Source organism: Vipera ursinii (genome assembly GCF_947247035.1).
Source record: "Vipera ursinii genome assembly, chromosome: 3".
NCBI lineage: Eukaryota > Metazoa > Chordata > Lepidosauria > Squamata > Viperidae > Vipera > Vipera ursinii.
In genome coordinates this window covers 164531166-164558812 of record NC_139516.1, presented here as the reverse complement: position 1 = coordinate 164558812, position 27647 = coordinate 164531166, and the positions used below count along the sequence as shown (strand labels likewise).

At 41.8% G+C, this 27647-nt stretch overlaps 1 protein-coding gene across 1 annotated transcript in view; it reads left to right on the top strand.

Moving 5' to 3' along the window:
* The window catches only part of SMCHD1 (structural maintenance of chromosomes flexible hinge domain containing 1), a 90112-nt gene that overhangs the window by 28774 nt on the left and 33691 nt on the right, over positions 1 to 27647 (top strand). The window contains exons 18-26 of the mRNA XM_083360311.1: positions 1185 to 1262; positions 1362 to 1493; positions 7233 to 7377; positions 12282 to 12378; positions 12853 to 12925; positions 14654 to 14793; positions 15076 to 15210; positions 24719 to 24946; positions 27492 to 27640. Of these exons, the coding sequence (XP_083216437.1) occupies positions 1185 to 1262; positions 1362 to 1493; positions 7233 to 7377; positions 12282 to 12378; positions 12853 to 12925; positions 14654 to 14793; positions 15076 to 15210; positions 24719 to 24946; positions 27492 to 27640 (1177 nt within the window). The remainder of the gene's footprint in view (positions 1 to 1184; positions 1263 to 1361; positions 1494 to 7232; positions 7378 to 12281; positions 12379 to 12852; positions 12926 to 14653; positions 14794 to 15075; positions 15211 to 24718; positions 24947 to 27491; positions 27641 to 27647) is intronic.

Genomic DNA, 27647 nt, shown 5'->3' with positions numbered 1-27647 from the left:
GTGTGCTTGCTTCCATTTCAACTCCCCCCACTAATCTGTCTATCTCCCCATATCTGCTCTTTTGGCCACCCTGCACTCTCTCCCCTGCTGTCCTGAGCCCACTACCCTACACCCCACTACCCCTGTTGCATCCACTATCCCCAGCTGACCTCCATCTTCTTCCTCCTGCTGCTGGCAAGTGAAGTGCAGGGTGACAGTGAAGTGCAGGGTGACAGTGAAGTGCAGGGTGACCAAATAGCATAGATGGGGGTAGATGTGTGTGTGTGTGGGGGGGGGAGAATTGAAGCTCACCTTTCAGTTGTGAATGAAAGCATGATGCCAATTGCCCAAATTTTGATCACATGACTGCAGGGCTAGTGCAATCAATGGCCACAACTTTGAGAGCCGGTTGTAAATGCCATTCATTTAGCACTATTATAACTTCTACCTATATATTAAAATCAGTTGTAAATTTTACAATTTGGTACTGAATTTTGTTTCTTTTGTATTTTAAATCAACTATACTATATAAGCAATGTACTAATGTCATTAATGTAGTTACAAAAATTAAAACGTGATAGATTGAGGAAAAGTTAATAGGAGAAAAAAATAAACTGAAAAACTAATATACTTACTAGAGCTATCCCTACAACACATGGAACTCTCAGCAATTCACTTTTAACAACAGATACCCAGAGACAACTACATCCCCCAAAAACGGATGCGTGACAACTCAAAGAAATATGGCCGACCTCAACAAACAGATCGGTGACGCGCTCCATGAGCAGAGTGCAGACACCAACAGTATAAACACGATCTCCCCACCCCAGCGTTCCATCCTGACGACATTGGCAGTTAGCCAACAAAAGCTTGATATTTTAGCAATAAAAACTGTTTTAGTTTTTCTTATTCCATCCCAGTGTTAGTTTAGTTTGTTAATTTTAACATGCCTGTGATTCGCATTTTTAATCTTATCAAGGAATATGTGTGTGTGTGTGTATACAAATTTCTTTTTGCTGACAGAGTTAAAGATTTTAAATTTTAAATCTTTAACTCTTTGTCAGCAAAAAGAAATTTGAATTTACACACACATATATAATTTTAATAATAAACAGCTTTTTTATATCTATCCCAGAGTTCAAAGATTTTGTGCTTTTTGATAAAAAAATAAATATATAAAATGTTTGTCTCTCTCTTTCTGTAAGCTCCTAGTGGAAATCAGGAACTCTTTTGTTTTATCAGTCAACATGGAGGGAAATGGCCTTACTGGTTTAAAAGAATGGGTAAGTGGGGTTTGTTTGTTTGTTTGTTTATTTGATATATCCCACAGTTTAATAATATTTGATATCTTAAATTTAACATTTATGTCTGATTATATACAGGAAGTATTTTTAACATTGGAACCTACACGCTAAATCTGCAAGTGGTGATGAGTGAAAGTAATCCAGACACTTATACAGACACTTATGCAGGAATTCGTCTTCCATCTAAAACATTTGAATTTCATGTAAAAGGTAAGTTTTACCAATAAAGGAGAATATTTGTAGCTCAGGGTTGAAATGAGGGGTCCTTGGTGCTCTCTGAGCTTGCTTGATTTCTTGCAGACATTTCATTACCCAAACTACGTAACAATATCAATGCTAGTAAGGAGTGCAGTTTGCTGAGTTTATATTCTAGAACATTATATAAACTATATTCTAGAATGAAAGGACACACAGATAAGTTTAATTGATGTACTCTGTTTTAAAATCTACTGTTTACTTGTATTAGATTTCATATTTTTATACAATCAGATGCACAGTAGGTAATCTTCAACTTACAACTGTAATTGACTCCAGAATTAAGGTTGTAAGTTGTGATAATTGTTAAATGGATCACCACCTGACCATGCCTGATTTTACAAAATTTTATGCCTGTCATTAATCAAACATCATGGTCATTTAAAAAATCCATTATATGCAATGGGCAAAACCCAGAACTAAATGCTGGAAACTGGCAAAAAAAATGCTGAAAATTGCAGCCATGTGACTACAGGACCCTGCAAATGGTCATAAATGCAAGCCAGTTGCTAAGCATCCAAAATGCTGTCACCTGGCTGTGGGAGGGCTGGGGCTGTCAGAACTTCAAAAATGGATTGTAAGTAGCTATAGGGAGGTCTGGTGTAACTTCGGGCACTAAGTGAGGACTACTTGTAATATATTAAAAGCATTTTTGAAAATGTTAACTAAAATATAAATGAGCTAAGTATTTAGGCAGTTTTCCAAATAATAATTCAATCAGTGGAGAAAAAAAGACACTGTTTTCATCAGTGCTTTTTTTTTTTAAAGGTGCCAGAACTCTCATCTTGTTAGTCTTTTATTTATATAATTTTTTATATATTTATTTATTTATTAATTGGCTTATACTCTTTGGTTGCACTGTGCCCTGTTTGCAACTCCGCTGATTACTGAGAGAAAGTTGGTGAAATCGCTTCCTGGGGGCACAAAAGGAGGAAAGATTGCTGAGAAGTGCGCTTACCTGTATACTGGCACTATGAAGATTCTGGATTTCTCTCAGAACTTCCTATACTAGGAAGATCCAGCAGAGATTGACCAAAAAGTTCATCTCGGGTCTAAATTCCCATGCAGTGAAAAGGAGAGGACTTGCAACTTCTGGTTGTAGTTATCCACGTTTCTGCACACTGAGATAATCAGCCACTTGTACAAATACAGAGCCTATCATGCTTTTATATTTATATGTAACAGATACATTACCTGAAAATTTAGAGGGGAAAAAATTGTGTATATATGTATTTTGGTTCTCACTTTAGAAGCATTTGGCATGTCTGCACTGCCAATTGTACTGTCAATTATATACCTATAAATATATCACTTGTGACATAATTTTTGGAATGTATAAAAAATTTGAACCAGCCCAGAAACTCATTTCCCATTTTTTGTGTATATATAGAAAGTAAACCCTGAAATAGATTTAGAAAGAGCAAGGACTTTGATTAAATGGAAATGTTGCTAAGCATAGAACTGTTGAGTTAATTTGCAGCTTTTTCTTCTGTTTTTTTATGTGCTTATGATTTTACATCGCATTTTAAAATCAGCTAAATTGAATAGGAATAAGATTGTGGAATAGGAATAGGAATAAGATTGTGACTGAAAGAATACTAATTCTGAAATATCTTTAACAAGTAATGTTAAATTTAGCTTTAGTGTAATTTCCTTGCTTACTGTAGCTAAAACTGGAAATTAGATTTCTAAAGCATTAGTATGGATCATTGAGAAGAACAAAGATATTTATGATTCAAAAATATAAATGTGTGAGAAACATGTTTTTGCAGCTTGTTCTCATATATACCCTGCCAAAGGAATAACTAAAATTATGAAATTTAGAATCTACCAAGCTTCCCTCCCATGGACAGAAGACAATCCATGGTAAATGTGAATCAGTAATCCATAAGCATGATAGGCTCTGTATTTGTGCAAGTGGTCGATTATCTCAGTGTGCGGAAACGTGGAAGTTGCAAGCCCTCTCCTTTTCACTGCATGGGAATTCAGACCAGAGATGAACTTTTTGGTCAATCTCTGCTGGATCTTCCTAGGATAGGAAGGCTGAGAGGGAAATCCAGAATCTTCACAATACCAGTATACAGGTAAGTGCACTTCTCAGTAATCTTTCCTCCTTTTGTGTCCGTGGGAAGCGATTTCACCAACTTTCTCTCAGTAAGTAACAGAGTTGCGAACAGGGCGCAGTGCAATCAAAGAGTATAAGCCAATTAAGAAAAAGGTATTCAAATATTTCCCTCTCTTCTCTTTTTCTGCTTTGAGTGGTATGCCTGCTTTCGGGGGGAATGCGGAGGCATCTATTTCTCGCTTCTCCTGACGCGAGAGTGGGGCTGCCTTTCCAAGTCAAGGCCCCTCACTGGAGAGGGCGCGGAAAAGGCAAATGATTCCAGGAAAGAACTGGTGTGCTTGGAATTGCTATAGCAACGGCCTCCTCGTTGGAATTCATGGCAGCCACCACCATTACAGACCCCGAGAGGGTACTGAGGTCACGCTCTGACAGCGCAACGGTTTGACGTTGCTGCAGGCTGGATGCTAAGGTTGAAATTGACATTTAGCCATGCAAGGTTAGAGATTCCTCTTTTCCCCCCCAGAACTCGGGAATCAGCAGTCACACGTTTCTACAAAGGTGAGGGAACAGAACACAGTGGAAGTGTGTATCGTGTTGAGGGCCAGGCGCTCCAGGGTGGCCATGTAGGTGCGCAGGATGAGGTGGCAGTGGGGGCGCAGGTCCAGCACTGGGTAGGCCACCAGCCTGGCTGACACGGGTGAGCACAAGGAAGGAGTCCACATGGACTTTGCAGAACCCATCTCCCACTCCTTGTCCTCACTTACCTACTTGAGATGGTGTAGTTGGGCAGCAGGGAGGGGTGCAAAGTTCCTGCCAACTCTCCTTCGCTACAGGCAACTTGCCTGTTCAAAGTTTGCTGGCCGGGTCTTTTGGGGAATAGAACAACTTGTGCAAAAGCTTTTTTGTGTGTGTGCAAAAAAAAAAAGGTGCCGGAATGCCGTTCTGAGCATTCTGTGAGAAAAAAAGCCCTGTTTTTTTATAATTAGCTATGAAGACTGATTTTCTAAAGAAAAAGCAACATAGAAATATTAGAAATGCCTCTAAAAATAGGATTAGTACTTGAAAAGCTGACCAACTGAATATTTTAGAATTGATTTGTTCTTTTCAGGAATATGCATAATTATGTAAATAGTATTGTCCTCCATTTGTACTATTAATTCTAAAAGTTAAAACTCTCATTCCCTTAAATTATATATATATATATAGTATTATCAGATTTTTGTTTATCTCAGTTCATTCCAGGGAGAAAAAAACGAGTGCAATTTAAAGTGCATGTTTTAGTCTGACAGTCTATTTCTGTTTCATAAAACAAAAAAATAAAATGTTGCTAAATATTCTATCAGTATATACTATAGTATTTAAAATGTATTATCCTTGCATATAGTTTGCATTGTTGTTGTTAGTTGCGAAGTCGTGTCCGACCCATCGCGACCCTATGGACAATGTTCCTCCAGGCTTTCCTGTCCTCTACCATCTTCTGGAGTCCATTTAAGCTCACGCCTACTGCTTCAATGACTCCATCCAGCCACCTCATTCTCTGTCGTCCCCTTCTTCTATTGCCCTCAACCTTTCCCAGCATTAGGCTCTTCTCCAGTGAGTCCTTCCTTCTCATTAGGTGGCCAAAGTATTTGAGTTTTAGCTTCAGGATCTGGCCTTCTAAAGAGCAGTCAGGGTTGATCTCCTCTAGGACTGACCGGTTTGATCGCCTTGCAGTCCAAGGAACTCGCAGGAGTCTTCTCCAGCACCATAGTTCAAAGGCTTCAATTCTTTGGCGCTCAGCCTTTCTTATGGTCCAACTTTCACTGCCATACATTGCAACTGGGAAGACCATAGCCTTGACTATACGCAGTTTTGTTGACAGGGTGATGTCTCTGCTTTTTAGTGTGCTGTCTAGATTTGCCATGGCTTTCCTCCCGAGGAGCAAGCGTCTTTTAATTTCTTGACTACAGTCCCCATCTGCAGTGATCTTGGAGCCCAGGAAAATAAAATCTGTCACTACCTCCATTTCTTCCCCATCTATTTGCCAGGAATTGAGAGGGCCAGATGCCACGATCTTGGTTTTCTTAATGTTTAGTTTCAACCCAAGTTTTGCACTCTCCTTCTTCACCCGCAACAAGAGGCTCTTTAGTTCTTCTTCACTTTCTGCCATTAGAGTGGTATCATCTGCATATCTTAGGTTGTTGATGTTTCTTCCGGCAATCTTAATTCCAACTTTTGATTCATCTAGCCCTGCCTTTCTCATGATGTGCTCTGCATATAAGTTAAATAGGCAAGGCGACAGTATACAGCCTTGCCGGACTCCTTTCCCAATTTTGAACCAATCAGTGGTCCCGTGTCCAGTTCTCACTGTTGCTTCTTGGCCCGCATATAGGTTTCTCAAGAGACAAATAAGATGGTCTGGTATGCCCATCTCTTTAAGAACTTGCCACAGTTTGTTATGATCCACACAATCAAAGGCTTTAGCATAGTCAATGAAGCAGAAGTAGATGTTTTTCTGGAACTCTCTAGCTTTCTCCATGATCCAGCGTATGTTAGCAATTTGATCTCTAGTTCCTCTGCCTCTTCGAAATCCTGCCTGTACTTCTGGTAGTTCTCGATCCACATACTGCTGGAGTCTAGCTTGTAGAATTTTAAGCATAACTTTACTAGCATGAGAAATGAGTGCAATGGTGCGATAGTTTGAACATTCTTTGGCACTGCCTTTCTTTGGAATTGGAATAGTTTGCATTAAACAACTTATAATTATATATTTCATGTATCATTTTATATATTACTGCAATATTTAAAATACCATAGGGTATTTAACCTGAGTAAATGTTATTTAACAAAGAAATGATACTATGTGAACACTGTCAAAGTGCAAGGTGAGCTTTGAGCCACTCTCTATTGTATTATTTGGAGAATTATCTTAATGCAGCCCCAGAAAAACTGAATAGTATCAGAAATTATTCATTCCATTACATTTTTGTGCTTTCTTAATAAATATTGTAAACATTTTGGCAATTAAGTTGACATTGAATTTCAGTACTATTCAAAAATATTTGGGGTTTTTTCACAACTCTTGGGTACAGTTGTGTTCATCACAATTCATCTTTACACTTGCCCCAGTATTAACTTTAACCTAGGATAAGAATGCTGAGTTATCAGTGCAGATATGATATTGTAAGATATCCCCAAATCCTTAAAGAACTATCATAGCTTGCTGATCCATGTGAGATTATTTAATTGTGATTAATAACTGGCTACCATTAAACTCTACAATAATATAATCAATGAAAGATTTAAGTCAATATGTTGATGGCAAAACAGTGCTACAAATTATACCCCAATTTTCATTTTACCAAAATAATTTTATTTTTAAAATCACTGTGCAGATCAATATTTGTCCTCATTTGAAGCCTTATATATAAAGGATGCAAAGTATTTCTAAAGATACGCATCACGAAATTTACCTAATGAAATAGAAATAGCCTTTAATTCAGATAACAGAAATTCTCCTTCATTTTATATATGAGAAAATTATAATTGAAAGTTGATTAAGATAGCAGAAGGTGAGTAAAGCCATCAATGGTATGACTGAAAAATTCCATCTCAACTAAGATGTTGACTTTTTTTTTTCTTTTTCTCAGAAGGCAAACCTCAGAAGTTTTCAGTAGGTAATTTGGACCCTCCATTTCGGATAGGGCATCCATTCAATATTCCTCTAAATGTCCAGGATGAGTTTGGACATTCCACTGAACTGACGGAAGATTTTGTACCAGGCCTTGAAGCAAGGTAATAGTTATCATCTCATTTTTATAAAATAGAGAAAAAATTGCTCTATGACTGTAATTTGGTGTGAATGCTGGGCATTTTGTGTTTCATAACTATTTATTTGCCTTGTGTTGTCCTAAAATTAGAACATTTTCCTTTAAAATATCATTTCAGCAAATTACAGGGAAAGTGGAGGGGAGTGAAACGGAATGGAATGAAATGAAAATGCTTCTATCATAGTTAATTTTTTCTGCCCTCTTAATAAATTGAGAATATATAAAATGATGGATGTGACAAGTTTTTCTTAGGTATGAATGGATGATATCATGCAATGATGTGTGACTGTTCTGTAGCGCAAACAGCTGAGGATTCTTTTATCTTGTTTTCTACAATTCCCTCTTCTTTTTCTCCTGTGTTCTTGTCCCCCGCTTTTTTTTTTTGGAAAAAAAACTTGAATCAATTACAGATAAATAGCTAGATTTGGGAGTATTTTACATGTGTGTGTGTGTGTGTGTGTGTGTGTTGGTTTGCACATTTTGTTGAGTCTTTTCTGGGGGGGGTTATAAAATGTAGATTGGCGTCTCCCTATTGATTGATCACTGTGTCATTCCTCAGATTGCTGGCATAGCTTGGTTAAAACCTTGACTGTTGCTTGCCATATTTCAGTGGATATTCCTATATAGCTTTCTGACTTGATAACCAGAATACTGAGCTAACTTCATTCTTTAGTTTTAGAGGTACATGTAGGTAGGGAATATCTTCTAAGATATATTGGATATTAATCTTTTCTACTGAGAGACATTTCAGTATACTCTTTCCATCTTCTGATTTTCTTCGAATTGGTTACTGTCTATCCACTGGCATAGCATACCTCCTGAGATCAGAGATCTTTTGAAGAACTTGTTTTTCCGTATTTGCTTCCATCTTCAATTTCTTTATGAATATTATTTAAATACTGCTTCTCTAATAGCTCTCTGAAATTCTTTGGTAAGTTCATGAGATGTTTGTTTACCTTAGCTTTGGCTTTTCTTGTCTTGGCAATTTCCATGGTTTGTTCTGATTGCTTTCTTCTCTTCATTTTGGGAAGTCTTTTTTCACATTCATTCTTAATAACTTCTTTAAGTTCATTCCATAATTTGGTTCTCTAACAATCAAATTCAGGATTTGAAAGCAATTTCTTTGCTTTCTTTGCAATTTCTCCTTTAGAATAGTGGGTATATGTTCAAGATTATATTATGGAACCTAAGCAGCTTTCTTCTTCTTTAACTTCACTTGGAACTTGCACATGAGCAATTACTGATACGTTCCACGATTAGTACTCAGCCATGTTTTTGGTGTTATAATTGAGCTCCTTCACCTCCTTTCAACGGTAATATAGTCAATTTTATTTCTATGTACTCCACCTGGGAATATCCATATATGGAGGCATTTTGGTTGTTTGACAATAATAATAATATGATGAAATCACAGAAATGCAGAAATTGATAAGATGGTCTCCTGCTTCATTTTGGTCTTCTAAGCCATACAATCTGGCTACATTTTCCTCTTTCCTGTTTCCAACTAGTCACCATCCACAACACATCTTGCTGGCAGGTTCCATTGATATCAAATTGAACTTGATCATGTAAATAATCTATCTCCTCTTCTGCATTGGTGGTTGGAAGATAAACTTAAATAATTATATTAAGGAGCCTTGGTGGCACAGTGGTTAGAATGCAGTACTGCAGGCTGACTCTGCCCACTGCCAGGAGTTTGATTCTGACAGGTTCAAGGTTGAGTCGGCCTTCCATCCTTCCAAGGTTGGTAAAATGAGGACCCAGATTGTTGGGAGCAATATGCTAACTCTGTAAACTGCTTAGAGAGAGCTGTAGAGCAGGGATTTTCAACCTTTTCACTTTTAGGACATGACAATATTTGAGTACCACCAGTGCCTAGCAAGGTGTCAAAAACTTGATTAAAAAAAGGGGGGAATTTCAGGGGTCTTCAAACTTGGCACTTTTAAAACTTGTGGACTTCAACTCCCAGAATTCCTCAGCCCTCAAGTCTGGTTGAGGAATTCTGAATGTTGAAGTCCACAGGTCTTAAAGTTGCTAAGTTTGTAGACCCCTGAGCTAGCTGGTCAGCCCTTCTTCCTTTGTCCCTTCTGAGCTCTTTCCACAGTGTAGTAACAATGCACCACCACCTTGTCCCTTCCCTGTACCCTTAAAAACACAGGAATCAAGTGTAAATGAAGAAAGGCTCACAAAATAAAGAAACACATAACCTCCATTTTTTTTCTTTAAGCTGCCTCAGGTGTGTCACATGTCACAATGTTGCTGTCAGTGTCCTTACCAACCCCTGGTTCCCACAGAAAACAAGTGGTAGATGTCAAGATGGCTGGCAAAAATCCAGAATGGTCTGACAAGCGTTTAATCACAGCACCTTACATACACTCCTCTCCACCAGTTCCCCCCACCCACCTAACCAGCATGCGGTGGCTGGGGTTACGACCAGTGACGCAGGCCTCTAGCTCCTTTCTCTGTTCTGCTATTCCGTTCTGCTGTTTGTGCTGCCAGTTGCCGCTCCTGCACCGATCAGCTGTTTGGCGTCCACTCAGCTGTTCGGCGGCTCTGCAGCTGGCAAAAGGTCAGGTAAGGATGTCCTAGCCTCTCCCCAGGCGCCGTCCTCGCCTCCGCTGGCCTCCTTCCTAGTGCCTCCCCACTGGCCTCGTCCTGGTGGTCTTCATTGCTGTTGCTCCCCTCCCCAGTGCCTTCTCTCACTTAACAGCTGTTTATCAGCCCAGTCACAGACCCACTTAGCTGTTTGGCGGCATCACTGGCCTTCCTCGTCTTCTCCCTCCCCCCTTCCATCAATGTCGAGCTACGAGCTTGACAGTTGCAATCCGAGACTGAAAGGCTCTGGCATTTGCGAAAAGCTTTAACCTTAAATTAAGCCTGTTTACCTTCAAAGAAAACTTTCTAAAAGACTCAAGATAAGGGGGTAAAACTAATTACATTTGTTTAAAGGGATTAAACCTACGGAAGTCAACACTTTGGACTCATTGCTGGCCTAAAATACAGACTAAAATATTCTAATAACCAAAGCACACAAAGGAGCCTCTGAATTGCAAAACGCTGTAAAAACTGTACAAAATCCTTATGATAACCCAATCAAGCTGCCATCTGATCCAGAACTAAATAAACCCACCTCCTTTCCGACATGCTCGTCTGTCGGCTTTTCATTTCATCAGCGCTGATTGCATTCTCCTGGCTGGAGAAAATGAACCAAGGGGTCTTTTCTTCCAGCAACAGTTGCTGCTTCTTCTCTGTCCCTGTTTCCTCCCTGCCTGCTGAGCTCTCCTTCTCTTTCCCTGTTATCTTTTTTTCCCCTTTCCCGCCCAAACGACCTCCTTTTATTGCTCTCTTCTTCTCCCCCCCCTTTTTCTTCAGTTCACCTCCAGCTTCACATTGCTTCTGGAAGTGCCAATCAGCTGGAGCCCTGCCAGCTGCTGGGGCTTCTGGCCAAGGCCAGACAGTCCTGCAGCTGCCTCTCCCTCAGGCTTGGGTCGCTTTGGCTCATTCCTCTCTCCTTTTACACTTCTCTAGGATGGTCACGTACCACCTGCCACGTAGCAAAGTACCATAGATGATACGGGTACCACAGGTTGAAAAGCCCTGCTGTAGAGCACAGTGGAGCTATATATAAGTCTAAGTGCTATTTTAAAGTTTGTGCTACATTAAAAGATTGCCCTAGAAATCTAACCAATATTATTCAGTCATTGACTGTACTATAGCTAAGTACTATTCTTGCTATATGCTTTGTAACTATAAAAGCAACACTATTTATTCTCTTTTTTTCATGTCCTGATTAAAAACTGACTGAAAGTGTCCCATCCCAGTCCATCTGAATTCACTGATACCTAAGATATCAATTTATAGTCATTTCATTTCAACTTTCACTGTGTTGAGCTTTTCTGTGTTCATGCTTTTCAAATTCTTCATTCCTACTGCAATTGTATCTTTGTAACTTCAGATTTTTTTTTCTTATATGGAACTAAACATCCCAAAGGCTTTAATCTAGCCACATCATAACACCATGAGTACTGAAAAAAATCCTCAGCTCTTCCTCAGTAGGCTGTTGAGTGCTTTCTGACCTGAGGGGCACATCATACCAGCAGTACATTGTCCATCATTTTGTATTTTCTATCCACTTATTTTTGTTGGTAGAGTACAGGAGTTGTTTACATTGCTTTCTCTCATGCATTATGAATTGATGCCGGGAAATGGGGGGGAACAGCTCCAAGGTCCTTCCCACTGTTACATGATATGAATGTTTCTCCAGTACCATAAGAATGTTTCACTCGTGTTTCAGAAAGATTTAGCATTTTTCTTTACAAGCCACACAGAATCACTTTTGCAAATTCAGTCTCCAAATAAATCAAGAATAAGTATAATTAAGAGAAATCCTATTTGTAATGTATTATTGCCATCTTGTGGTCTATTCAGACATTATATTGTCATATGAGATTTTTCTTTTCCTCTTTTATCAAATTGCAGCTCAATCATTCAACAGTGAATGTTTACATTTTGAGTATTTAAAATTTAATATGTTTTATAGTATCTTCTTTTAATATAAAGCTTTTATTTGTTTATTTCTTGTGAGATTGGTCTGTTTCTCAAAAAGAGGAATTGAAGGGTTAAAATTTCCAGCTATTACAAAGCCAGAGCACTTTTTTCTCATTTTTACCTTTCATTGCCTATAACACCATACAGATTGTGAGGACTATATCTCTCACACATGCTATCTGGTAGAGCATGATTGGTCTCTCAGAGGAATTAGGGGAAAAAATCCTTACTGAAATATAACCATTTATCTCATAAATGATAACTAAAATTAAAAGTGCAACTGTTACTGATCTCCATTGATTTTTAAGTTTTATTTCGTAGTGGTCTAACATTACGGTATGAAGAAATAACAAGAAGACCAAATTGTGTCATTAAAGGCATAATTGCTAAAGGCCTTGTAAATAATTACCAAGGCAAGGTAAGCTAATCTTTTTCAATACAAAATGATTTTTTATTATCTAATTAATGGGTAGTTTTAAAATAGAATTTGCAGCTATCAAAACAAACCTTTTATTCAGTTACTAAAGCATTTAAAGATGTTTGCATACCTGTTCAGTTAAACTAATTTTGATAAATTATGAATTCAAAGTAGTGGCATGCCTTTCAAATGATGGGATAATCTGAATATAATTTGAAGCAGAGTTTGGAAGGAACTAAAAAATCTCTATTCAATAGTTGCGGGTATTCAGTAATATGTACTGCAAGTAAAGATGTGAACATGCTTACATAATGCCTTTTTAACAATATTCACTATAAGTAATAAATAGTCAAACACAGTTGTATTGTTGTTGGCTGCATAATCAGTTAAATATTTATACTGGATTTCATATGTTTCCCAAGGACCTGAGACAGGCAAATATTTTATTATTATTATATCTTATCATTTCAATAGAATTTTATTCTAAAGATCACTGTTCCTGGTCTAATGGAAGAATCTCAAGTTTTGAAAATTAAACTTCTCCCAGGTAAGTAAAATATTTGAAATATATGAAAGCATCTGATGAAAATGACAATGATATACAAAGTACATTTTAGATACATTAGAATCCAGTTTTGGAATAGATCAGATCAACTTCTGTGGTTTTGTTTTCCTGGCTGATTAACATGAACATAGTACAAAGAGCTGTACTGAATTTCAAGAGAATAAATTGAATATGAAAAAATTGAGAGTTCTAATTTGTCATATTTCAGGAAAAAAAATTATGTAAGGGTTTTAGAGGAGAGTCACGTTTGATATGGTATTAAAGGTATCAGGCAGTAACTGATGGACGGACTGTGAATTCTAATCCTGCTGTGGGCACAAAGCCAGTCACTCTTTTTCAACTCAAGGAAGGAGATAAAAAGAAAATCCTAAATTTTGTCAAGTAAACCTCAGGGATTTGTCCAGGTAACAGCTAGGAGTCAACACTTACTAGATCTTACACACACGTGTGCGCGCACACACACGCATGTATTTTGGATTTAGACCTTCAGATTCTTTTTCACTTTTTGAAAAAATTGCCTTTGACATTGTCTGTGCAATGAGAAGCCTTATCTTTGTTCAGTTTTACTGTGAGAGAAAGGACTAGAAAATGTTGAATCATTTAGAACTCTGGGATGCTTAAACACCATATTAGAATTTTTTAAAAAACTGGAATAGATACCATTCAATAAAAGAGGTCTTTTTATTTACAAATGGTCCCTAAAATGTTCCAGTTATTTTATATGACCATTTGAAGTGAACCAATACCAATGAACAGCATGCTCTTTCATGTTGGATGTAAGAAACATTTTTAAAAAAAGTACCCTCACTGAAGCCGACTCCTGGTGACTACATGGACATGTCCAAACCGTAAATGCTTTTCCACTGCTGCCATCTTTTTGGGGGAGAATGAGGGGGTGGGGGGGGGACAGTTAACCTTTTAGCACAGTTTACACCCTAGGAATTTTCATGTTTCCTCCAAAGCACTGTGTATGGGATGTTCTTAATAGTCCCATTCTATTTGATAGCATGAAAAAGGCAGCAGAGTGTAGTAGAACATCCTCTGCAATTCCCAGTTTTAGCTAAACCTCTAGGTTGAAAAGTTGGAGATCTCATCTCTCCTGTCCCAGAAGACCTCTGGTTTTTGTAGACCCCGGACTCACCTTCCTGCCTTGGTATGGCTACTTTGTAATTATTGTTGCCACAAGCTAATTGCTTAGATGTGTTTACCTGGTGTCCTTCCTCTTAACTCTGATGTGAGATATAACAAGAATTCACAGCCTACAGTTTTACTTGTTAGTATGAAAGAAAAAACGATTTCTATACTGTTTCCTCATGGCTTTGAAGTATATGGCAATGGAAAAAAAGTCATCTCCCCAATTTGCTTTGGCAAAATAGAGTAACATCAAATATAATTTAAACATTACTAAAATATATAAAAAAGAAAATGTAAAATGTCTTTTTAACTTTAGGTTATCATATAAAAATTATTACTGGACAAATAAAAATAGATTAACTGCATTGGCTTGCATATCTATAGTTTGTAGGTTATATTGTATTGTTTATGGCATGAATATAATTTTAAAAATTGATATTTTCAAAGTTTCCTTGTTAGTTTGTTTTTTGACATTTTATTTTTTATTATTTATTTATTCGCCACCCATCTTACCTCAAGGTAACTCTTTTAATGCTTGTAGCAACAAGTTAAATGTCAGTTTCTGACCTCCAACAGGCCTTCCTTGGCAGCTAAATGTAAAAACAGATTCTGATGTCTTGACACTTGAGAATAAAACAGCTTTATCTTTGCATGTTGAAGTATTGGATGAAGTAGGCAATATAACAGCCCAAACAAATCTACATGTTCAGTGCACGGTAGGCATTGGCTGTCAAATATAATTGTTTATATTGCTGAAAATAACAGTATGGAAATATTCTGTGATTTCAACTCTAGCATGTAGGTTTTGACATTTTGGCTAGAGTTTTATGTTAAGAACCCATAGTATATGTATTTATTAGGAATGTCATCCTTTTTATAGGAATAAACCAATGCTACTTCATCATATTTGTAGTCTGTCTTAAGATTTTGTTCTAAGACATTTATGCTATCTTGTAACATGAATGGGCCTTAATTGAAATTATTCTTGATTATATTAGTTTTTAGGAGTTCCAGGCCTTCCTGTGTATACTGCAGACTGTAGCAGTACTGGCAAAAATGAATTAACTGGACCAGCTCTGCACATTAAAAATATAAAGAAAGTTCAAATACTTAAAGCAAGAATTGAAATACCAGTAAGTTAAAGATAGTTTCCCTCTTCTCTCTAGAGCTCTGAAACCCTTGCATACTCTTTTCTCTGTTTGCTGTCAGTGCTTTTGGCTTAAGAGGGGTGGGTTTTTTAAAAAAAAAAAAGCTGAAAAAGCATGAAATAGTCTTTGGTGTGGATATAACTTTTGATTTCTTTTAAGATTATAGGTGATATTCAGACATGAAAGTCATGGGGAACAAAATATATGTAATTTCTTAGACTACTCCCTGACGTCGTATTAACATCTGAAACAGCCGAAAGAAAAATCCTTGAATCTTGAAGTCAGTTAATTTTGTACAAGCATATCTCTACAAGTTTCATGTCAGTCATGGCTTTTATAATAGGGAGTAACAGCTAGTAAATTGCAGTCGAACATTATTTCAGTTTACCAGTAAATTTAATAAGGCAAGATTTTTATAGCTAAATCTCTTTATTAGATTGGATGAACATTGCAACCATAGCAAAAAGAAAGGGCGAAAACCAAGAAATGTAATTTTGAGAGTTTCGGGGAGTATGGCAGACTAAGATGGCTTCACTTTTAGCCAAGCAGATGATTGCAGTAGAAAGTAAAGCTGGTAAAGGAACTGGCTCCCTGAATTTGTCTCTGGAGAAAGAGACAACTTGGGATCAGCCACAGACTCCTTAAAGATGCTCCGTGTGACAGGGCAGTAATTTATTTATTTATTTATTTATTTTATTGGATTTGTATACCGCCCTATTCCCGTAGGATTCAGGGCGGTTTACAGGGCAGTTAAAACCATGAATACAAAAAATTAAAAACAAATAAAACAATTAAATTAAATTCAAGCCCCAAGAGTAAATCTAAAACCCAGTTAAATTAACAACCCCACAGTCTGGACCAAACAGATCGAAGAGCCAAGTTTTCAGGTCCCGGCGAAATGAGCGAAGGTCGGGGGCAGTCCTAAGTTCTGTGGGTAGTTGGTTCCATAGGGCAGGCGCACCCACAGAGAACACCCTTCCCCTGGGAATAACCCGCCGGCATTCATTAACCGGCGGTACCCTGAGAAGGCCCTCCCTGTGGGGGCGCACAGGACGATGGGAAGATGATGCCGGCAGCAGGTGTTCCCTTAGATAGTCCAGACCCAATCCATTTAGGGCTTTATAGGTCATTACCAGCACCTTGAATCTCGAATTAGCAGTTTTAGCAGTTTTCCAGCAAGTTTAAGAGCTCCAAGAGTCAGAAGAGACAGTTTTGCCTAAGCTGTGGTTGGAGCCTTTTATAAGGATGCTGTGTTTGTTCACCACTCTTCTAAATCACTTTTATTGGAAGTAGCTTATAAATTACTTTTTGGACACTAAGAACCTCCAGAAGTATAAGTTTTATTATACTGGGTGATATTTCTCCAACCCGCAGTGAACAATTTATATAAGTTTAAAAGAAAAACTTTTTTTAAATTTGAAATTAAGCAGTTAAAGGGCAATTAGAATGTTGATTTTAGGGAAAAATTAACTGGACCAAGAGGCCAGATTGAGTGGAAATAAGACTTTGGAAAAGTTAGAATATTGCTTGTTGTTTGTATAAAATCCTATTAAACTATATGAGGATCTAAGTTTTAGTGTAAGAAATCCTTTCCTGGAAAATTTGGATGAGAGAAAAACATAAAGAGGAGAACTTGAAGACTGGTTATGGATGCAATTAGAAATAATTAAAGATTATAGTTAAAAGAGAATTCCCACTAATATAGAATGGAGAAAAATATTTTGACCCCAGAATTCAAGGATACTTGGCAACAGTGTACCCAGCTGGGCGGAGTCTGACGATCAGGACACGGGCAGTCTTGTCGATGTTATCTGGGAGGAGTTTGATTCTGTGACCCCTGAGAAAGTAGACAGGATCATGGGGAGATTGAGCTCCACCACATGTTTATTGGACCCGTGCCCTTCCTGGCTGGTGTATGCAGCTCGGGAGGGGACACGAGGCTGGTTCCAGGCGGTCATATCTGCCTCTTTGAGTGAGGGTAGTTTCCCTGCCGTCTTGAAGGAGGCGGTGGTGAGACCTCTCCTCAAGAAGCCTGCTTTGGACCCAGCTGTGTTAAATAACTTTCGTCCGGTCTCCAACCTTCGCTTTCTTGCGAAGGTTGTTGAGAGTGTGGTGGCGCATCAGCTCCCGCTGGTCCTGGATGAAGCGGATTATCTAGACCCGTGCCAATCGGGTTTCAGGCCCGGGTACAGCACGGAGACGGCATTGGTCGCTCTGGTGAATGATCTCTGGAGGGCCCGGGACAGGGGACATTCCTCTGTCCTAGTCCTATTAGACCTCTCAGCGGCTTTCGATACCATCGACCATGGTATCCTGCTGCGGCGTCTCAGGGGATTGGGAGTGGGAGGCACGGTTTTTCAGTGGTTCTCCTCCTATCTCCTGGGACGCTCGCAGTTGGTGTTGGCAGGGGGGCAGAGGTCAACCCCGAGGTCTCTCGTTTGTGGAGTTCCTCAGGGGTCGGTCCTCTCGCCTCTCCTCTTTAATATTTACATGAAACCGCCAGGTCAGGAGGCACATCGACCAACTAAGGAAGAGGGCCCCAGAAATCACCACTCATAAGCAAACCCAGCAGCCACTAGACACTTCACACTGGGGAACAGCCACATTCCCAATCACCCCACAACAGGCCAACACAAGGGTTGAGACTCGGGCGCCAGAGGCGGAGGGACCCAGGGACATCTCAACCGACCCAGGGACACCAGAGCCAAACACGACCAGTGGGCAAGGGGGTCACACGGGATCCTTACTGTCAACCGGGCAGGAGCAAGGGAGGCATCAGCCAGGGCCGCCCGGACCGTCCCAGGGAAAGGGGGCTGAACCAGCCAGGCCTACGGGGAGATACCCTAGCAGGGCACACAAGGCCCCAGCATACTTAAAAGACTACATAAGGCAATAACAGATCCAATTGGGGGGAAAGGGGTGTTAGGTACACACCTGTCCGGCCACCTGATTGGCCAAACCGCGCGGCGGGAATCCCTGGACACTGGGTTGGGTGGCCAGGGCGAGTGCGGGAAACCTGAGCCTGCGGGTTGGCCAGCGCCGGGCGCGCCGGGCATATATATACAGGCAGCAGGGCAGGTAAGGCCAGTTCGGCCACGTGTATCATCAATAAACAGTTAAACGCAGTCCGGCTCCACGTGTTCACTCGCCAACCGACCAGACACAACAACTGGTACCTGCTACATCAAATTGCACATTTGCACTGGTGCCTGCTACATCAAATTGCACTGTTTAGGGTGACCCGCTCCCTCCTTAATCAGGAGGTGAGTGAGGAACCCTTGCAGGGGCGTGCCAAGGAGTTTAGTCAACATCTGTCGGACAAAATCGCTCGGATTTGGACCAGTCTGGACTCCGACTGGGCAGCGTCGGACGATCAGGACAGGAGCGGTCTTGTCAATGTTACCTGGGAGGAGTTCAATCCTGTAACTCCGGAGGAAGTGGACAGGATTATGGGGAGGCTGAGCTCCACCACATGTTTATTGGACCCGTGCCCTTCCTGGCTGGTTTATGCAGCCCGGGAGGGGACACGAGGCTGGTTCCAGGCGGTCATATCTGCCTCTTTGAGTGAGGGTAGTTTCCCTGCCGTCTTGAAGGAGGCGGTGGTGAGACCTCTCCTCAAGAAGCCTGCCTTGGACCCAGCTGTGTTAAATAACTTTCGTCCGGTCTCCAACCTTCGCTTTCTTGCGAAGGTTGTTGAGAGTGTGGTGGCGCATCAGCTCCCGCTGGTCCTGGATGAAGCGGATTATCTAGACCCGTGCCAATCGGGTTTCAGGCCCGGGTACAGCACGGAGACGGCATTGGTCGCTCTGGTGAATGATCTCTGGAGGGCCCGGGACAGGGGACATTCCTCTGTCCTAGTCCTATTAGACCTCTCAGCGGCTTTCGATACCATCGACCATGGTATCCTGCTGCGGCGTCTCAGGGGATTGGGAGTGGGAGGCACGGTTTTTCAGTGGTTCTCCTCCTATCTCCTGGGACGCTCGCAGTTGGTGTTGGCAGGGGGGCAGAGGTCGACCCCGAGGTCTCTCGTTTGTGGAGTTCCTCAGGGGTCGGTCCTCTCGCCTCTCCTCTTTAATATTTACATGAAACCGCCAGGTCAGGAGGCACATCGACCAACTAAGGAAGAGGGCCCCAGAAATCACCACTCATAAGCAAACCCAGCAGCCACTAGACACTTCACACTGGGGAACAGCCACATTCCCAATCACCCCACAACAGGCCAACACAAGGGTTGAGACTCGGGCGCCAGAGGCGGAGGGACCCAGGGACATCTCAACCGACCCAGGGACACCAGAGCCAAACACGACCAGTGGGCAAGGGGGTCACACGGGATCCTTACTGTCAACCGGGCAGGAGCAAGGGAGGCATCAGCCAGGGCCGCCCGGACCGTCCCAGGAAAAAGGGGCTGAACCAGCCAGGCCTACGGGGAGATACCCTAGCAGGGCACACAAGGCCCCAGCATACTTAAAAGACTACATAAGGCAATAACAGATCCAATTGGGGGGAAAGGGGTGTTAGGTACACACCTGTCCGGCCACCTGATTGGCCCAACCGCGCGGCGGGAATCCCTGGACACTGGGTTGGGTGGCCAGGGCGAGTGCGGGAAACCTGAGCCTGCGGGTTTGCCAGCGCCGGGCGCGCCGGGCATATATATACAGGCAGCAGGGCAGGTAAGGCCAGTTCGGCCACGTGTATCATCAATAAACAGTTAAACGCAGTCCGGCTCCACGTGTTCACTCGCCAACCGACCAGACACAACAACTGGTACCTGCTACATCAAATTGCACATTTGCACTGGTGCCTGCTACATCAAATTGCACTGTTTAGGGTGACCCGCTCCCTCCTTAATCAGGAGGTGAGTGAGGAACCCTTGCAGGGGCGTGCCAAGGAGTTTAGTCAACTTCTGTCGGACAAAATCGCTCGGATTTGGACCAGTCTGGACTCCGACTGGGCAGCGTCGGATGATCAGGACAGGAGCGGTCTTGTCAATGTTACCTGGGAGGAGTTCAATCCTGTAACTCCGGAGGAAGTGGACAGGATTATGGGGAGGCTGAGCTCCACCACATGTTTATTGGACCCGTGCCCTTCCTGGCTGGTTTATGCAGCCCGGGAGGGGACACGAGGCTGGTTCCAGGCGGTCATATCTGCCTCTTTGAGTGAGGGTAGTTTCCCTGCCGTCTTGAAGGAGGCGGTGGTGAGACCTCTCCTCAAGAAGCCTGCCTTGGACCCAGCTGTGTTAAATAACTTTCGTCCGGTCTCCAACCTTCGCTTTCTTGCGAAGGTTGTTGAGAGTGTGATGGCGCATCAGCTCCCGCTGGTCCTGGATGAAGCGGATTATCTAGACCCGTGCCAATCGGGTTTCAGGCCCGGGTACAGCACGGAGACGGCATTGGTCGCTCTGGTGAATGATCTCTGGAGGGCCCGGGACAGGGGACATTCCTCTGTCCTAGTCCTATTAGACCTCTCAGCGGCTTTCGATACCATCGACCATGGTATCCTGCTGCGGCGTCTCAGGGGATTGGAAGTGGGAGGCACGGTTTTTCAGTGGTTCTCCTCCTATCTCCTGGGACGCTCGCAGTTGGTGTTGGCAGGGGGGCAGAGGTCGACCCCGAGGTCTCTCGTTTGTGGAGTTCCTCAGGGGTCGGTCCTCTCGCCTCTCCTCTTTAATATTTACATGAAACCGCCAGGTCAGGAGGCACATCGACCAACTAAGGAAGAGGGCCCCAGAAATCACCACTCATAAGCAAACCCAGCAGCCACTAGACACTTCACACTGGGGAACAGCCACATTCCCAATCACCCCACAACAGGCCAACACAAGGGTTGAGACTCGGGCGCCAGAGGCGGAAGGACCCAGGGACATCTCAACCGACCCAGGGACACCAGAGCCAAACACGACCAGTGGGCAAGGGGGTCACACGGGATCCTTACTGTCAACCGGGCAGGAGCAAGGGAGGCATCAGCCAGGGCCGCCCGGACCGTCCCAGGGAAAGGGGGCTGAACCAGCCAGGCCTACGGGGAGATACCCTAGCAGGGCACACAAGGCCCCAGCATACTTAAAAGACTACATAAGGCAATAACAGATCCAATTGGGGGGAAAGGGGTGTTAGGTACACACCTGTCCGGCCACCTGATTGGCCCAACCGCGCGGCGGGAATCCCTGGACACTGGGTTGGGTGGCCAGGGCGAGTGCGGGAAACCTGAGCCTGCGGGTTTGCCAGCGCCGGGCGCGCCGGGCATATATATACAGGCAGCAGGGCAGGTAAGGCCAGTTCGGCCACGTGTATCATCAATAAACAGTTAAACGCAGTCCGGCTCCACGTGTTCACTCGCCAACCGACCAGACACAACAACTGGTACCTGCTACATCAAATTGCACATTTGCACTGGTGCCTGCTACATCAAATTGCACTGTTTAGGGTGACCCGCTCCCTCCTTAATCAGGAGGTGAGTGAGGAACCCTTGCAGGGGCGTGCCAAGGAGTTTAGTCAACTTCTGTCGGACAAAATCGCTCGGATTTGGACCAGTCTGGACTCCGACTGGGCAGCGTCGGACGATCAGGACAGGAGTGGTCTTGTCAATGTTACCTGGGAGGAGTTCAATCCTGTAACTCCGGAGGAAGTGGACAGGATTATGGGAAGGCTGAGCTCCACCACATGTTTATTGGACCCGTGCCCTTCCTGGCTGGTTTATGCAGCCCGGGAGGGGACACGAGGCTGGTTCCAGGTGGTTATATCTGCCTCTTTGAGTGAGGGTAGTTTTCCCGCCGCCTTGAAAGAGGCGGTGGTAAGACCTCTTCTCAAGAAGCCCGCCTTGGACCCGGCTGTGCTAAATAACTTTCATCCGGTCTCCAACCTTCGCTTTCTTGCGAAGGTTGTTGAGAGTGTGGTGGCGCATCAGCTCCTTCTGGTCTTGGATTGGGAGTGGGAGGCACGGTTCTTCAGCGGTTCTCCTATCTCCTGGGACGCTCGCAGTCGGTGTTGGCAGGGGGGCAGAGGTCGACCGCGAGGCCTCTCGTTTGTGGAGTTCCTCAGGGGTCGGTCCTCTCGCCTCTCCTGTTCAACATCTATATGAAACCGCTGGGTGAGATCATTCGTGGTTTTGGAGTTGCTGATGATACCCAGCTTTTCATTTCGACCCCAAACCACCCCAGTGATGCCCTCGACGTGATGTCCCGTTGCCTGGAGGCGGTTCGGGTCTGGATGGGGAGGAACAGACTTCAACTCAACCCTGACAAGACTGAGTGGCTGTGCATACCAGCATCCCAGGATATTCAGAATATTCCACTTCTTTCCATGGGGGGTGAGTTTTTACCCCCCGTAGATAGGGCTCGCAACTTGGGAGTCCTAGATTCGCGGCTTACTTTGGAAGATCATATAGTGGCTGTGACTAGGGGGGCTTTCGCCCAGGTTCGCCTGGTGCGCCAGTTGCGGCCCTATCTAGACCGGGATGCCCTGTGTACAGTCACTCATGCGCTCGTGACCTCTCGTCTGGACTACTGCAACACTCTCTACATGGGGCTTCCCTTGAAGACCACTCGGAGGCTCCAGCTGGTACAGAATGCAGCCGCGAGAGTTGTCTTGGGAGTCTCCCGGTACTCCCATGTTTCACCTTTGCTCCGCGAGCTGCATTGGCTGCCAGTTGTGAGGTTCAAGGTTTTGGTAATGGTTTTTAAAGCCCTACATGGCATGGGTCCGGAGTACCTCGGGTATCACCTGCTGCCGGCGTCAACTTCCCTCTGCCCTGTGCGTTCCCACAGAGAGGGCCTCCTCAGGGTGCCACCGGTCAGAGAATGTCGGCTGGTGGCCCCCAGGGGGAGGGCCTTCTCTGTGGGCGCCCCGGCTTTATGGAATCAGCTGCCGGTTGAGCTCCGGATGGTACCTGACCTTCGCTCCTTCCGACGCAACTTGAAGACCTACCTATTTGAACAAGCCGGCCTGGCCTGATGGGGGATGCGTTGGGGTTTTTTATTGGGGATTTTTTACATTTTTCTACTGTTTTTAGTGCGGGCTCGTATTTAATTCTCTTTTTAATTTTTGTATTTTGTATTTTTATATATGCCCTGTTCACCGCCCTGAGTCCTTCGGGAGAAGGGCGGTATACAAATATAATAAACTTAAACTTAAACTTAGACCAGGCATGTCAAACTCGCAACGTCACGTGATGTATCGCAACTTTTCCCCCATTGCCGGCAGTGGAGTGGGTGCAGTTTTGGTGTGATGCATCCGGACCGCTGGCTGGCAGTTTGACATGCCTGCTTTAGACTGTTGGATACAATAAAAATGGTCTTAAAAGAAGACATAGAAATGGATATAACCAAAAATCAGACTGTTTTAGATATGAATTTAAAATGAATGGATGTGAGAATGTTATATAAGATGCTATATAAGACCAACTAATGAAACTGGCTGAGGTTTCAATTTGATACCTATATCTTAACTCAGAAAAGTGACTTGGACAACTTTCTTACTTTTGCTTTGCAAAAGAGAGGTTTTATCTTGAAAGAATTCCTGAAAAAAGCAAAAGAGAGAAGAAACGAACAATTTGGACATTACCTAAAAGGAATAATCCAGATCTCTAAAACTTAAGATTTACAAAGTGGGCCGATTAGATCAAGATTAAGCTGCAGTATATGTTTCACCTCTTTTCTAACAGCTTTTAAATGGTTTTTCTTGACTAGGACTTAATATTGAGATATTAAAATTGTTTTTATGGAGAAGATATAGGAAGAAGAAGGCTTTGTTGTATTTTTAGAAGAAATGATAAGCTATGATATGATAATTGAGTAGAGATGAACAGAAGATAATAAATCTTTGTGGAACATCAGTTGAAGGGATTAAATATTAATATTTTCAGTTTGTTGTTTCTAGTAATGGAATTTTTCTTAATTATGTTTGAATGATGAGATTTTAAAGATTTGTTTATATATATTAGACATGGACTTTTGCTGATTAAGATTGAAAGATTTTTATTATTTGCCAATAGATAAAAGATGAGTTATGAAATGAAGAGAGTTTTGGTTGAAATAGATATTAAGCTATTAAAAATGTTTATACTTGTTTGGATGAAAGAGGAAGTTAATTCTTTTTATATCATGTGTGAGGGTATTTGTTTTTGTACTTTATATTTTTTCTTGTTTATTGCATTAGTTTTTATCTTTGTAATTTTAAATTTTAATAAAATATTATATAAAAACTTAATCTTTATTTAAAAAATAGAATTTATTATTTTTTCTTTGGGAAAATAGCAATTGTAACTGATGTCAACATTATTATGTTAGGAACAGCATATTTTAAAAATGTAGTGGTTTCTTAGTTGTATTTTGATACATTATATAGATTTTATATTAAATTATATTTTATTTTAATAAATACATTGTAAATATTCCTAGTGTAATAACTATTATTAATTAGGTTTAATGAGCTAAAATATTGTTGTACAGCTTTGAAAAGTCATTTTTTTCCCTTGTATTTCTTTTTGTTTTTATTGTTAGAGTTGTAAAAATGTGCCACCAGTATCCAAAATTATTAAACTGCTTCCTAGTAGCTGTGCTGCAAGATTGCAGGTTTATTGCACTGAAGGAAAAAAAATTATTCAGATTAAAAACCAGGAAGAAATTAACCATGTTGCAGGTGATGTGCTAAAAAATCTTACTTTCCGTATGTATGATGAGGGAGAAAGAGAAATCATAATAACTCCAGCTCTAGCTGAAAAATTTAAAGTAAGTATGGATGTATCATGTGAATGTAATAATGGAAGTGTGTCTAGAGAAGTTCTTATTAATTTGTTTTATTAACAGCTCTAAATTTTCTAAGCAAAATAGATTGTTGAACAATCACTTAGGCTGCCTATATTTTTTGTAATGAATCAATATTTGTGAAACTTTGAGGAAAGAAAAAAATAGCAGCTCAGCTTGTTCTCTTTTTTATCGCACATATAGAACTTAGAAAACCGTCTACTTTTGTTCAAATTTCTGAAATGCTCATTCTTAAATGTTACTATGGAATATGAAGAACTAGTCTTTAAAGAATATCAAATGCTGACTATTAGGGATATGCTTTCGGGGTGAGGTATCATCAATATGCTGATGATACCCAGCTTTTTATCTCCACCCCGAACCAACCCAGCGATGCCCTCGATGTGATATCCCGTTGCCTGGAAGCGGTACAGATTTGGATGGGGAAGAACAGGCTCCAGCTCAACCCGGCCAAGACTGAGTGGCTTTATGTACCGGCATCTCGACTTGTCCAAGAGGTTCCATCTTTGGTTATGGGAGGAGAGGTGTTACCTCCTGTTGATAGGGCACGCAATTTAGGCGTCCTCCTGGACTTACGACTCAGTTTTGAAGATCATATTGGAGTCGCCCTACGTACGGTCACTTATGCACTCGTTACCTCCCGGATAGATTACTGCAATGCTATCTACATGGGGCTGCCCTTGAAGACCACCCGGAGGCTCCAGCTGGTGCAGAATGCGGCCGCGCGGGTAGTGATGGGAGCATCCCGATACTCCCATATTACACCCCTCCTGCATTGGTTACCAGTTGTCTTCCGGGTGAGATTTAAGGTGCTGGTACTTACCTTTAAAGCCCTACATGGCCTAGGCCCGGGATATTTGCAGGACCGTCTGCTGCCGGGGACGACTTCCCATTGCCCAGTGCGCTCACACAGAGAGGGCCTCCTCAGGGTGCCGTCGGCTAGACAATGTCGGCTGGCGACCCCCAGGGGGAGGGCCTTCTCTGTGGGAGTGCCAGCCCTGTGGAACCAACTCCCCCTTGAGCTCCGGATGGCCCCAGATCTCTGGTCCTTTCACTGCGACCTCAAAACTTTCCTTTTTCATCAGGCTGACCTGGACTGATGACGGGTTTTTAAAATGTTTTAATTTTTAATTCTTTAGTTAATTTATTTTGGGGCTGTTTATTTAATTTCTCTTAACTTTTGTATTGTTGTTTTTATTGTTAGCCGCCCTGAGTCCTTCGGGAGATAGGGCGGCATATAAGTCCCAAAAATAGATAGATAGATAGATAGATAGATAGATAGATAGATAGATAGATAGATAGACAGACATGCTTTTTTGAAGTCCAAAAACAAACTATACCTTTCCAGAAGTTATGCCAAACCTTTTTTCAATTTACTGCAGTTCAGCAGAAACAAACTTAGCAGGTTTTCAATGTTACTTTGTGGGATGAGTAGGGAAAACTGATGCCTATTCCCCCCTCCCCCATCTCCTTATATGGTTGCATTTTTCCCCTCCTTTTGACCTTGGATGCATAATTCTATGAGTCTCTGTGGTATCTGTGTAAGCCTCCAAAAGCTTCAGCTTTAAGGCACAATCAGCAGGTACTGAGAGGATATCAGTTCCAGATCTGAAGCATAATTGCATTTCTGATCTTGATACCACCAACTAGCCTTTAACTGGGAGAAGCAGTGCATCATAGGTCAACAACTTTTGGATGAAGGTTCCTCAGATGAGCTAACTTACAGAATGCATTCAAAATCCAGAATCCATGACTTCCGTGGGATTAAAATGTGGCAAATGTTTGGTTGCTTCAGCACTGCCATGTTGCTGCATCACTACCCAGATATTTGGTAGATCAGTCCTTCCTAGCTTCCAGAGGCCAGGTAGACTGCTTCCTCCATTGGCCACTGGAGATCAGGTAGAACAGTTCCACTCTAGCCATTACACACTCCTACACACCTTCCCTGATCCTCACCATGTCTCCCTTGAACCCGCATGTACCTACTCACATCCTTACACCATCATGCACCCCTAACCTGGAAATTCCCTAAACTCTCAGTTTCTACATGAAGAACATGTAGTCATTCACAATCATTCATGCCTTTTGTTATTTTTCACTTGGATTACTGCAATACATTGTACCTGGGGTTGTATTTTGTATACATGATTTTTTTTGCACATTTTTTTGCACACTTTATGAACAGACGACGTTAATTAATATATTAAAGAAACACGTGGACTATGAAGTGGTTCACCTTTCTTGAAAAATACTTTTCGTTAATTATTTCAAAAAAATTTATGCCCTACCATGAAAGCGTTAGTTTGGGAACATTACACTTATTTAGAGTTGAATGTGCATATTTTTTGGATATTCAGAAATAGCCCCAATAAAATATATTTGCTTATATTAAATGGAAGCAGTTTTAGTTCAGTCATTAACAGTCAGGTGTTCATGGATTTCTAGTAAAAAATACATAAGAACGGGAAAAATGTTACTTTTCTAATATTAAAAGCATTTTTTATCTTAGATAAGCTGGAGTCCAAAGTTTAATAGCAAACAACTGATCAAAGGATTGCTACCTGATGTGAAAGTTCCAACATCTGTAGAAGATGAAAGCGGTTGTCTACTTACATTCAATGATGAGCATGTGTCTTTGTCAAGTTCATTTGTGATCAGGTTTGTA